The 14223-nt window shown below is 40.9% G+C and overlaps 1 protein-coding gene across 1 annotated transcript in view; it reads left to right on the plus strand.

Annotated features, from left to right (window-relative positions):
• The first annotated feature begins 11051 nt into the window (after positions 1-11051).
• The window catches only part of LOC139416722 (family with sequence similarity 204 member A), a 36042-nt gene continuing 32870 nt past the window's right edge, over positions 11052-14223 (plus strand). The window contains exons 1-4 of the mRNA XM_071165723.1: positions 11052-11533; positions 11934-12024; positions 12500-12542; positions 12954-13056. Of these exons, the coding sequence (XP_071021824.1) occupies positions 11276-11533; positions 11934-12024; positions 12500-12542; positions 12954-13056 (495 nt within the window). The 5' untranslated portion in view covers positions 11052-11275. The remainder of the gene's footprint in view (positions 11534-11933; positions 12025-12499; positions 12543-12953; positions 13057-14223) is intronic.

Consider the following 14223-nt stretch of genomic DNA (forward strand, 5'->3'; position numbering starts at 1 on the left):
ATGCTTGTGTCCACTAAAATACCAGGCTCACCAGTAGGGGCGAGTACTCTCCAACGTTTCCTCTCCCATTACTCACACCACTTTCCATGCCATCCTGCGGTCGGGGAACCAGTCGAAATCTCTCCGGGTACTTATCGACTCTGGGGCAGATGAGAGTTTTATGGAGGCTACCCTGGTGTCCGAGCTGGGCATCCCCACTCAGCCCCTCTCCATTCCCATGGACGTTAGAGTGCTGAATGGGCGCTCTATAGGCTGGGTTACCCACAATACCACTCCGATCAACCTACGAGTCTCATGGAAACACAACGAGGTTATCCAATTGATGCTAATGAAGTCTCCTCAGGTTCCAGTGGTATTGGGAATCTCATGGCTCTCACCTTTCGAGTGTTCAGTGTATTTATACCTGTGTTCTGTCTGTTGCCAGTTGTTTTTTTCCGTCAAGCCTACCAGCATTTTTTTCCTCGTGCTCCTGTCTGTCTCTAGTTCCTGTTTTTTGACCATTCTGCTTGCCCTGACCCTGAGCCTGCTTGTAGGATGTATTTAGGAACTACAACTAACGTTAGAGTCCAGAGTATTTCCTGGCCAGGTCAAGCTGTTAGGGAAATCTCCTGTCCCTCGTAACAATAGATGAAAATAAAATTATTGTTTTCTATTGAGGATTTTTATGTATTTGAATTGAGTACCTTGTCACACCACCCTGGATTACTGACCTCTGCCTGCCCTGACCCTGAGCCTGCCTGCCGTTCTGTACCTTTCGGACTCTGTTGTGGGCTACTGAACTCTGCCTGCTTTTGACATGTTGTTTGCCTGCCTCCCTGTTTTTCGAATAAACTTTTGTTACTTCGAAACTGTCTGCATCTGGGTCTTCTTCTGAGCCTTGACAACTACAAGTTTAGATGGCTGGCTAACTCATTTACCAATCCGGCTGCCTAATTTATCAATAGAAAAATTGTTAGCTGACATGGCTAATTGACTGTCAGTGACTGACATAAGAGAAACACTGCTGATGCACAACCAATTTTTTGAAATTTCCCGTTGTATATTCTACATTTCAACAGTAAGTTGAGAGTTAATGAATTCGACTAGATTCCATTTTTTTTAAACTAAATTAAAAGTATATTTTTGGGGGTTGGGGGCCCTGTTTTTGGAAATTGATCCCAGGCAACCAGTTGCCCATCCATGCCCTAAACCCTGAGAATAAAAAACAGCACCAATAGTTCCCATAGGCCGAGCTCAAACCTCAACACGTCAATGCTTCTTTCCCCTGTCCTTCCATCTCTGGCTCCAGGAAATGTACCACCATTTTGTATGAAACAATTATGTCTAGATGGTTTTCTGCGAGGGGCGTCATGCACCCGAAAAGGGGGCAGAAAGTAAGCAAGAATGGCTGGTGGGGTGGTCTGTAGGGGGGACTATGCCAAAAGTTGGGGAATTTTTACTTTTTCAAAACACTTGAACCAGCTTTTTCTTGCAGTCTAGAGACATAATCATTATGCTTAATTTGATGTAAAAAAAAAAAAATTTGTTCCTGCATATCTAAGCATACCTCTTAGGACTGGGAATTGCCAGGGACCTCACCATACGATATTATCATTATACTTAGGTGCCAATACGACAGTATGTATAGCGATTCTATATGTAATGCGATTCAATACTGTGATTTTATTGCGATTCGATGTTCCAAACATATTGCTCACCATGCAGTGAATTGCGAAAGTATTCACCACCCTTGGCATGTTACCTATTTTGTTGCCTTACAACCTGGAATTAATTGGGAGGGGGGGGAGTTGTATAATTTCATTTACACAACATGCCAAATACTTTGAAGATGCTAAATCTTTTTTTTTATTATCAAACAAGTAATAAGACAAAAAAAAACTCTAAACTTGAGCATTCATAACTATTCCCCCCCCCCCCCCCAAAAAAAAAAAAAGTCAATACTTTGTAGAGCCACCTTTTGCATCAATTACAAATGCAAGTCTCTTGGGGTATGTCTCTATAAACTTGGCACATCTAGCCACTGGGATTTTTTATCATGACACTAGGTGAGACCCAAATGCAGACACAGGAGGCAGACGGTTGGAGTTTAAAGATGTTCAATAAATCCAAAGGGAACATGCAAGAGAATTGCCTGTCCACGACCAAAGGTCATCACCAGATCAGAGTCCAGGAGGTACAGAGTGGCAGGCGGGATCGAGGTCAGGGCAGGCAGAATGGACAGGCAGGTGAGTCCAGAACAGGCAAGGGTCAAAACCGGGAGGACTAGAAAAAAGGAGAGAAGGCAAAGCAGGAAAACGGGAAAAAACACTGGTAGGCTTGGACATACTAGAAGAACTGGCACAGAGAGACAGGAAACACATGGATAAATAAACTGGGGAAAACAAACAACACCTGGAGGTGGTGGAGACAATAACGAGGACAGGTGAAACAGATCAGGGTGTGATATTTTTGACCATTCTTCAAGGCAAAACTGCTCCATCTCCTTCAAGATGGATGGGTTTTGCTGTGGTACAGCAATCTTTAAGATTCTCAGATTCTCAATTGGATTGGCATCTAGACTTTGACTAGGCCATTCCAAGACATTTAAATGTTTCCCCTTAAACCACTCATGTTGTTTTAGCAGTATTCTTCGGATCAATTTGAGTCTCATCTGACCAGAGTACCTTCTTCCATATGTTTGGGAGTCTCCCACATGCCTTTTTGGCAAACACCAAACGTGTTTGCTTACTCCTTCAGGGTTATCTTTGGTCTCTTTGTTGTCTTTAATGCCCTCCTTGCCTGGTCTGTGAGTTGGTGGGCGGCCTTCTCTTGGCAGGTTTGTTGTGGTGACATATTCTTTCCATTTTTTAATAATGGATTTAAATGGTGCGCATTGGGTGTTCAAAGTTTCTGGTATTATTTTTTAAAACCTAACCCTGATCTGTACTTCTCTATAACTTTGTCCCTGGACTGTTTGTAGAGCTCCTTGGTCTTCATGGGCCACTTGCTTGGTGGTGTCCCTTGCTTAGTGGTGTTGGAGACTCTTGGGCCTTTCATAAGAGGTATGCTTAGAAAACAGGTTTAGACATTTGCATTTATTTATCAAAAATTTAAAAAACAGAAATACCTTATTTATATAAGTATTCAGACCCTTTGCTTTGAGACTCGAAATTGAGCTCAGGTGCATCCCTTTTCCATTGATCATCCTTGAGATGTTTTGGAAAGGCACACAACTGTCTATGAAAAAAGGTCCCACAGTTGACAGTGCATATCAGAGCAAATACCAAGCCATGAGGTCAAAGGAATTGCCCGTAGAGCTCCGAGACAGGATTGTGTCGAGGCACAGATATGGGGAAGGGTACCAAAACATTTCCGCAGGTTTGACGTTCAACAAGAACACAGTGGCCTCCATCATCCTTAAATGTAAGAAGTTTAGAACCACCAAGACTCTTCCTAGAGCTGGCCACCCGGCCAACCTGAGCAATCGGGGGAGACGGGCCTTGGTCAGGGGGGTGACCAAGAACCCAATGGTCACTGTGACAGAGCTCCAGAGCTCCTCTGTTGAGATGGGAGAACATTCCAGAAGGACAACCATCAGGCCTTTATGGTAGAGTGGCCAGACAGAAGCCACTCCTCAGTAAAAAGCACATGACAGCCCGCTTGGAGTTTGCCAAAAAACACAAAGACTATCAGACCATGAGAAACAAGATTCTCTGGTCTGATGAAAACAAGATTGAAGTCTTTGGCCTGAATGCCATGCGTCACATCTGGAGGAAATCTGGCAAAAACATGGTGGTGGCAGCATCATGCTGTGGGGATGTTTTCAGCGGCAGGGACTGGGAGACTAGTCAGGATCGAGGAAAAGATGAACGGAGCAAAGTACAGAGAGATCCTTGATGAAAATTTGCTCCTGAGTGCTCAGGACTTCCGACTGGGGTGAAGGTTCACCTTCCAACAGGACAACGACCCTAAGCACAGAGCCAAGACAATGCAGGAGTGGCTTTGGGACAAGTCTCTGAATGTCCTTGAGTGGCCCAGCCAGAGCCCGGACTTGATCCCGATCAAACATTTCTGGAGAGACCTGAAAATAGCTGTGCAGCAATGCTCCCCATCCAACCTGACAGAGCTTGAGAGGATCTGCAGAGAAGAATTGGAGAAACTCCCCCAAAAACACAGGTGTGCCAAGCTTGTAGCATCATACCCAAGAAGACTCAAGGTTGTGGTCGCTGCCAAAGGAGCTTCAAAAAAGTAAAGGGTCTGAATAATTATGTAAATGTGATATTTCTTTTTTTTAAATTATAAATGAGCAAAAAAAAATGTTTTTTGCTTTTTCATTATGGGGTATTGTGTGTAAATATAAGGGGAAAAAACTAAGTTTGTATCGTAACAAAATGTGGAAAAAGTCAAGGGGTCTTGTGTCGCTTATTTTCCCCAGTGTATTCTGTCTCTCTGTGCAAGTTCGTCTTGTATGTTAGCCAAGTGAACCAGCGTGTTTTTCCCGTACACCTTTTGCTATTCTCTTCTTGACAGTCCTCTCGGTTTTGACCCCTGCCTGACTCTGGACTACTTTCCCGCCTGCCTGATCATCCTGCCTGCACTGACCTTGATTCTGCCTGCCCTTTGGTACCTTTTGGACTCTGAAATGGTTTTCACCCTTTTGCCTGTCCACGACCATTCTCTTGCCTTACCCTATTGGATTAATAAATATTGTAAGACTCCAACTATCTGCCTCCTGTGTCTGCATCTGGGTCTCGTCTTGTGTCATGATAAATATAGTTTATATTTGCAGATTCTTCAAAGTAGCCACCCTTTGTCTTGATGACAGCTTTGCACACTCTTGGCATTCTTTCACCCAGCTTCACCTGGAATGCTTTTCCAACAGTCTTGAAGGAGTTCCCACATATTCTGAGCACTTGTGGTCTGCTTTTCCTTCACTCTGCGGTACGACTCATCTCAAACCATCTCAATTTGGTTGAGGTCGGGGGACTGTGGAGGCCAGGTCATCTGATGCAGTATTGGTAAAATAGACCTTACACAACCTAGAGGTGTGTTGGGTCATTGTCCTGTTGAAAAACAAATAATAATCCCACTAAGCCCAAACCAGATGGGATGGTGTGTTGCTGCAGAATGCTGCGGTAGCCATGCTGGTTAAGCGTTCCTTGATTTCTAAATAAATCACAGACAGTGTCACCAGCAACGCACCCGCACACCATAACACCACCTCCTTTACAGAGATTATCGGTTCACCCACACCACTTCTCACAAAGACACGGCAGTTGGTAACAAAAATCTTCAATTTGGACTAAAGACCAAAGGACAAATTTCCACAGGTCTAATGTCCATTGCTCGTGTTTCTTGGCCCAAGTAAGATTCTTCTTATTGGTGTCCTTTAGTAGTGGTTTGTTTGCAGGAATTCAACTATGAAGGCCTGATTCTCATCTGAACAGTTGGTGTTGAAATGTTTCTGTTACTTGAACTCTGTGAAGAATTTATCTGGGCTCTAGGTCTTCCTTTCCTGTGGCAGTCCTCATGAGAGCCAGTTTCATCATAGCGCTTTATGGTTTTTGCGACTACACTTGAAGAACAAAAGTTGTTGAAATGTTCTGTATTGACTGACCTTCATGTCTTAAAGTAATGATGGACTGTTGTTTCTCTTTGCTTATTTGAGCTGTTCTTGCCATAATATGGACTTGGTCTTTTACCAGAATAGGGCTATTTTCTGTATACCCCTCCTACCTTGTCACAACACAACTGATTGGCTCAAACACATTAAGAAGGAAAGAAATTCCACAAATTTGAAGAAGGCACACCTGTTAATTGAAATGCATTCCAGCTACCTCATGAAGCTGGTTGAGAGAATTCCAAGAGTGTGCAACACTGTCATCAAGGAGGCTTCTCAATGGAAGCTTCTCTAATGTCAAACATGTAAAGTGTGGTGTACCAAAGGTCAGCTCCCTGCTCTCTACTCTTTAAATGTTTTACCAATGACCTGCCACTGGCATTAAACAAAGCATGTGTGTCCATGTATGCTGACAATTCAATCATATATGCATCAGCAACCACAGCTAATGAAGTCACTGAAACCCTTAAAGAGTTGCAGTCTGTTTTGGAATGAGCGGCCAGTAATAAACCGGTCTTGAACATTCCTTAAGTTCTAGACCTCAGCTGAATCTGGTAATGAATGGTGTGGCTGTTGAACAAGTTTAGGAGACTAAATTACTTGGCGTTAATTTAGATTGTAAACTGTCATGGTCAAAACATATAAATTCAATGGTTGTAAAGATGGTGAGAGGTCTGGCCGTAATAAAGAGATGCTCTGTTTTTTTGACACCACACTCCAAAAAGCAAGTTCTGCAGACTATAGTTTTGTCTAATCTTGATAATTGTCCAGTCGTGTGGTCCAGTGCTGCAAGGAAAGAGCTAGTTAAGCTGCAGCTGTCCCAGAACAGAGCGGCACGTTTTGCTCTTAATTGGAATCAGAGGGCTGATATAAATACTATGCATGCCAGTCTCACTTGGCTAAGAGTTGAGGAAGGACTGACTGCATCACTTCATCTTTTTATAAGAAACATTAATGTGTTGAAAATCCCAAATTGTTTGCATAGTCAACTGACACACAGCTCTGACACACACACTTATCCCAACAGACATGCCACCAGGGGTCTTTTCACAGTCCCCAAATCCAGAACAAATTCAAGAAAGTGTACAGTAGAGACCTAATTGCAAGGAACTTTCTTCCATCTCATATTGCTCAAATAAACAGCAAACCTGGTTTTAATAAACAGATAAACCAACACCTCGTGGCACAACGCCTCTCCCCTATTTGACCTAGATAGTTTGTGTGTATGCATTCATATGGAAGCTACGTGTGCATTTACATTTTTTTATCTAGTTCTGTCTTTGAGCTGTTCTTGTCTATTGATGTTCTGTATTATGTCATTCTGTATTATGTGTCATGTTTTGTGTGGACCCCAGGAAGAGTAGCTGCTGCTTTTGCAACATCTGATGGGGATCCTAATAAAATACCAAAAGGCAAAAGGTGGCTTTTTGAAGAATCTCAAATATAAACTATATTTTGATTTGTTTAACACTTTTTCGGTTACTACATGTGTCATTTCATAGTTTTGATGACTTCACTATTACTCTACAATGTAGAAAATAGTAAAAATAAAGAAAAACCCTTGAATGAGTAGGTGTTCTTAAACTTTTGACCGGTAGTGTATATATTTGTAAACAAATGTATGGGGGATTGGAAGTGATGCAGACAATTACATTGATGGAAGCTACAATCTATCTGCAATATTAAAGATGATCTACCCCCTAAATTTAGAAAATGTTGTTTCTGACATTTTTGGACTACTAAACAATCATTGATTTAGAACCATGGAGAGTTACCGCAAGTCGCAAACAAAACAGTCCTATAACTGTGAGGTAAGTTTCAAACAAGCCTTTCCATTGCTCCCAGGGAATGTCAGGATCGCCTGGGTGAAGCAGAAATTAGTCTGGAGGAGGCAGAGAGATTGTGGGAATGACAGGTGGATGAAGAATGATACTTAGTTTTCTAGAAACGACTCGGATTTATTGGCCACAACTCGAAGATCTTCACATTCGTGAACTAGCATAACAACAGCTGTTTAGCCAAGGTACAGTGGCTCCAGTAGAACATCTACGGTGAGTCAAAAGGAACACAACAATAACTCCCAGGGGCTACATAATAATGTTATATTCAATGGTTGCCTCAAGTTTGCATGTGGTGGCCTTATTGGTATGTGCTTTTAGCCAACTTGTTCAACTATATCATTGTCGATGATAGTCAGAGGAGTTTGCTACTGCACATACAGATCTGAGACCAGACTACAGTAACAGAGAACCAACACAACGATATTTTCCGAGGATGACGTTAGATTGCACTCACTTTTCATCAACAGACTCTCGAAAACCATGAGCCATTTACGTGTTTATATATTTTAACAATGCCATGTGTGAAACCCATTAAGATGAATTAAAACTTTGTGAAATTTGACTTTACTCATAAAAACACTATTGTTCAAAAGCTATGCTTGGGATATGGATAAAATGTGACAAATTCCGTCAGAGTAAATATGGTTTAATAAATGAATTAGCTTCATAAATAATGTCTGTAATGACATTTTAGGGGACAATAAGCCTGAGCGTTGTCAGGAAATAGTTGATGTATGAGTTTCATGCCTCAGCGGTTCCTCAAAATGAATAGGCTTGGGAAGATAGCTGGGGCCAGCAACCAGCCTATTTCCTAGAATTATCTACTTGTTGTCAATTTGCACAGTGGAATTACACATGCAAATTGAACTGCCTGCACAAACACCACTTGGAGATGATAAAAACAAATTAACAAAGGCTATAGAAGGAAGATTTATTTCACTGGCTAACCCAGGTCAAGCAATACATGTATTTGATGATTGTGTGTACCCAATTTTGGTGTAATTATATCAGCAAATTATTCTTTGTAATCTTATAATTTTCCCACAACCTTCTCCTTACACACAAAATTAGCTTCCTCCGTATCCTTGCAGAAAACAATTCTTCTTAATACCCTGTCGGATAACACTGCATAATCAGATTTGCGCCTCATATTTTTCAGTTTTAGATACAACGTTCAAAGTGGCTGACTGCTATGTGTGGAAGGTCAAAGGTTAGGTGATAAAGTATAACTGACTGGCTAACGGCACACACACGGATCCATATAGGGTAAGTCAGAATATGAAAATATATATAATCGCCTCTTAACATCATCCCTCATCTTTGGCAGGAAATGATGAATCCCTGGACCTCCACGTTTGCTATTAGATATCTCATTTACTTTGTACACACAGTGCTAATCTGCACTAATGAATTCTGCCACCCCAAGCCAGATCGAGATTACTTAAAATTATTACCACTTCCACAGATATGCCTTTCCTCATTTGAGGCTCAATTTGGTGAGCTCGCAAAAACAGTCTGTCACACTAAGATACTAATAATTAGGGGTTTAAGATGATTAGTTTATCTCTCTGCACTTATAGTACTGCTGCCTCTTATCCACCATGGCCAAAACTTAATAAGAGACTCCAAGTTTAAAACAGCCAACTCCAAATTACCAAGAAATTATGGAAATAATGAGCTGGAGTACATGCCAAGGAGAGAGAGAGACAGCTCAGAGAGACAATAATTCAACTGTGAAATAGAACACAAAGTCTGGTAATCAATACAAAATAATTCAAGCTTCTACTGCCACCATGTTATTAAATAATATTTACCCTGACTTTGTGGTTCCTCGTTTACCTTCAGAGTTCACCCTGCTTTTTTCCATTGCATTGTCACATAAGTAATTCAATGGGTAATAATTCAGTGAGTGATAGCAGCTAATGGTAGCATATTTAAGGGGATAACATAGAGATTTCACATTTTTCAGAATTACATTTTAATATACTAGGATAGCATAAGCCCTATCACCCTGGTTTATTTAGCATATTACATTTCTATTTAAAGTGGAGTAGAGAATATTTCCCACAAAGGGCGCAGGGAGGTCAAGGAGATTACTGAATCATTCACCTTTGTTTTGATTGAGGGTCACCTTTAAGGAAGATCTGGGTCAGTAGTTGTGACTTTCACCCTGTTATGCATATTTGGACATCTGTAAACAATAATGTTCGCTGTCTAGCAATCAATATAGTCCAGAGAGAATATGCACACCTTTATTGTTGTCAGCCACATCCTTCCATACAATTGAAACAAACATCGTAGGCAACATTTTTCATATAGACATAATTAATGTAGATTATTGGTTTGGCAATCACTTGCAACTAAAAAAGACTGATGTGATTTACTGAATTAGCAATTTAAGGGTAGATGTTCCTTTGCCAATGCCAAGGGCTATACAAGATTTGCATGCTAATCATTCTAATGATAATGCAATGCCTTCAGCTGTTTGAATAAATTGTGAACCATTGGTCACAAAATAGAATACTTATCTTCCTGAGAACATGGCATAAATAACAGATTTACTTGCCAGTTGTAACAAACCACTTATCTACGATTACTAACACTGTATAACTTCCTTGGCGATACTGTTGGCTGAATCTAAATTATTTTTACCTGAATTTCTAGATCGGGAAAGCCAAATAGTTATTACCCTTATTGGCAAACCAGTGAGTGTAGCTTATGCTTTTGTTAAACAGTCAAAAATCGGAATAGAATAAACCTAGTATCTTAAACATAGTGTAGGCTGCTGCAACTCGCTGTTGGCTGGGCTCCCCGCTTGTGCCATCAAACCCCTGCAACTTATCCAGAACGCTGCAGCCCGCCGGGTGTTCAACCTTCCCAAGTTCTCCCACGTCACCCTGCTCTTCCGCACACTCCACTGGCTTCCAGTCGAATCTCGCATCCACTACGAGACCATGGTACTTGTCTACGGAGCAGCAAGAGGAACTGTCCCTCCCTACTTTCAGGCTATGGTCAAACCCTACGCTCCAAACCGAGCACTCCTTTCCGCCACCTCTAGTCTCTCAGCCCAGTCGAAGCTCTTCTCTGTCCTGGCACCCCAATGGTGGAACCAGCTTCCGCCTAAATCTAGGACAGCAGAGTCCCTGCCCATCTTCAGAAAACATCTGAAACCCTGACTCTTCACCCTATCATCTGATCCCCCCCCCCAATAAATAAATAAATAAATGAGGCCTTTTGTGAACTAACACTCACACTTTCCTTTTTTCCACCTTACTAGCTCTGACTTTGCTGACAGATACTTTATTGAGGAAAATGTACTTACTATGACTGTGATATGTGGTTGTCCAACCTTGCTATCTTAATTTGAATCCACTAACTGTAAGTCACTTTGGATATGAGCGTCTGCTAAACTACTTTAAAAAAAATGTTATGTCTTTTAAAATCATGGAATACCAACACATTTATGGTGGTTGTCGTCTTTTAAAACTAATCATGGAATAGCAACACATTTATGGTGGTTATCTCCCTATAATTGTGTTAATTCTGAGAGGGACAATCGTTCAACATCTCAGCAATAATCTGAGTTGCGCAGCGCGACTGTAATAAAGACGACCTGAAACGCAACCATCGGCTTTAGTGCAGCGATAGAACAGTTTTCATTGGTAGAGACTATATTGTTTTTCCCAATCGGAGGAGTTGTTTTGCAAGAGTCACAATGTCCACCAGGAAGTGAAAATGTTTACAACGCTTCAAGTAGTTTTCGATGCATTTTTAAAATATCAGTTTGACTAACACGTTTTATAAACCGAGTTGCTGTTGATTTGCCATTCTCAAGATGTATAGCGGACTTTTACCGAAAGGTCTGAGCGATACAGAAATTAGTTCAGATGATGAGGACGACCAAGGACAAAGTGTAGTTGCAAATCAAGAAAAAACGTTAGCCTCAAACAAATGTCGTGCAGTTGGACTTTCGCGTGGTCTTAAGGAAAACGTTGGGACACTTGTAGACACAGGTTCTTCTCATACACAGCCCGTCGTAGAACATGACAAGTCGTTGGACTGCTTACCCGGGGTTTCCGAGGAGAAGTGGCAAGTATGTCACACATGTTATGCTTCCTAGTCAGGTGTTGCATATCAAGCTAACGTTAGCTAGCGATGTTGCCTATATACTCTATAGCATCCCCTACTACTTTTGGATAGGCAGTCCATAAATGATGAAATCTGCGTGGAAAACAATAACGTGTTATAACAAAATGGCTGCATTGCTTGGCTATACCACTTATTCCCGTTTCCCAGGATCAGCGCCACTTTCAAAAAGCAAGTCCAATGTGGATAAGCTACTCATCTTTGTAAAGCTACATTGTATGTTTTTCTACCATTTACACATTACACACAATTCATGCTGAAAGGGAGATTTTCATGGTTCGGGTAAATGCTTTTGTTGCATACATTGTTGTTGCTTAAATGAATGGTTACACTTCATGTTCTTTTAGAGATTTAAAGAGCTACAGAAGAAAAAAGATGAGATTAAGAAGATGAAGCTCCCCAAAAAAAGACAGCGGGGAAAACGACGACATAAGAAAGGTCAATTGCACTTCTTTTTAACCACACAGCCACTGAAAAGATAACGATCTTTGCCCTGGTCAGATGTAACCGACTTGACCTATCCCAGGAATAATGGGAAAAGAAGAGGGTTCATCCTGTGTCCAAATTCTAAGTGTCACATGACCCTAACGTTAGTGTTTTTGTTAAAGTGCTGTGTTCGTTTTTGTCCTTGTTAAATTAAAAAAATGGTATTATAATTGAGTTAGTCTTTTGCCTATAAAAGCTGAACTGGAATGGATCTGAGTGGAACATAATTAGATAATATACAATTCCATTGAAAGTCACTGAAAGAAATAGTCAGCCGGTCTACCTCTTTTCACTGTTTTGGATATGATCACAGTGTATGTTAATATTTCTGAGGTCATGAGTTATGACACAATACGACGGACTGTAAAATTGGGTGATTTTTGGAGTTTACAAGATTAATTTCTTTGTGTTTCATGTCACTAAACAGATGATGAATCAGGGACTAAGAACATGGAATCAAACAATGAAAGGTAACGTAGACCTAAATGTATCACAAAATCTGTTCAAACATAGTTCTATACAGTATTCCACTAACTACTAAAGAGTCTTCAAAGGCTTTGTCCCGATTTTCCACCATTCTCCCAAAAGTGCGCATTAGAGCTTGCACACTTTCTTGCACGGAAACTCCCTCCAGCCAATGCTTAGGCTACACCAATCCTATGCTTTAAATCCATGACAGGGAGTGTCCAAGTGCACACTTATGGAAAAGGGTGGAGAATCGGGACATAGCCTTGTTGTTGGTGTAGGCCTAACTGAAAGCCTATTCTACCCAGGCATTCCAAAAATTTGATTGATACTTAGCACCCATTTATAGCCTTAACATATGCTGTAGTCTTGTTCTGAACCGATAATAAACATGAACACTCTTTCTTCTTCGCCAGAGAGCCTCAAGCTGAGCATGACAAGCATTGGGATGGGCTGACGCAGTACTTTGGCATCAATGATAGATTTCAACCCCCTGCCTGTTACAAGCCTGCTCCCAAGGTAAAAATAAAGTCTGCCTGTGTCTAATGCCATCAAGTTATGGCAAAAGCATTGAACATGTTCTGTCTTTCCATATCCATGCGTGTGTAACTTCTTATTGTTTTATTAAATATGACAGGCGGCTTAAGAGGTTTCTAGACTCAAACCTGACATTGTGTAAAATATAAAAGATTGTGTTACGTTTTAATGATGAGATTACCTTAATCTTGACATTGGGATGATTCTCCATTCCACTTTTTTTTGGTTGAGATTAAAGTAAGATGTAGATTTGCTCTAGAGAGAAGTGTCTGTACTGAATGTCTATACAGATACCTGACAGCTCCTGCTCACAGTGTTACTGTATGTGGAAAGCTCAGAGTGCACTCAGTACATGCACAATAACATAGGCTACTCAACGTGTGAGAGGCTAATTGTCAGACCCATGGATCTAGCCTACATGGATATGACTCCAGTCTACATAGCATTAGCCTACATTTTGATGAAAAGGTGTATAGAAAATGGCATCACAGACACTTGCCTGCTTTTGTTTTAGTGTCTCTCAGCCTTGCGTCTTTGTAAAGGAAAGTGCATGTGAATAGCTGTTTGTGTGTGCTAATAATAACCATAATAAGAAACTCTTGGACAAATGAGTTAATTTCTTACTTGAATCCATTTAGAAATACATCTGTGTACTTGATAAATCTGGTGTAATAGAACAAGAAAGAAACATACATATTTTGATATGTAAATTGTCGTGCAAGCAAAATTATATATATATATATATATATTTACACACTGCTCAAAAAAATAAAGGGAACACTAAAATAACACATCCTAGATCTGAATGAATGAAATATTCTTATTAAATACTTTTTTCTTTACATAGTTGAATGTGCTGACAACAAAATCACACACTAATTATCAATGGAAATCAAATTTATCAACCCATGGAGGTCTGGATTTGGAGTCACACTCAAAATGAAAGTGGAAAACCACACTACAGGCTGATCCAACTTTGATGTAATGTCCTTAAAACAAGTCAAAATGAGGCTCAGTAGTGTGTGTGGCCTCCACGTGCCTGTATGACCTCCCTACAACGCCTGGGCATGTTCCTGATGAGGTGGCGGATGGTCTCCTGAGGGATCTCCTCCCAGACCTGGACTAAAGCATACGCCAACTCCTGGACAG

The sequence above is a fragment of the Oncorhynchus clarkii genome, chromosome 1 (genome assembly GCF_045791955.1).
Source record: "Oncorhynchus clarkii lewisi isolate Uvic-CL-2024 chromosome 1, UVic_Ocla_1.0, whole genome shotgun sequence".
Classification (NCBI taxonomy): domain Eukaryota; kingdom Metazoa; phylum Chordata; class Actinopteri; order Salmoniformes; family Salmonidae; genus Oncorhynchus; species Oncorhynchus clarkii.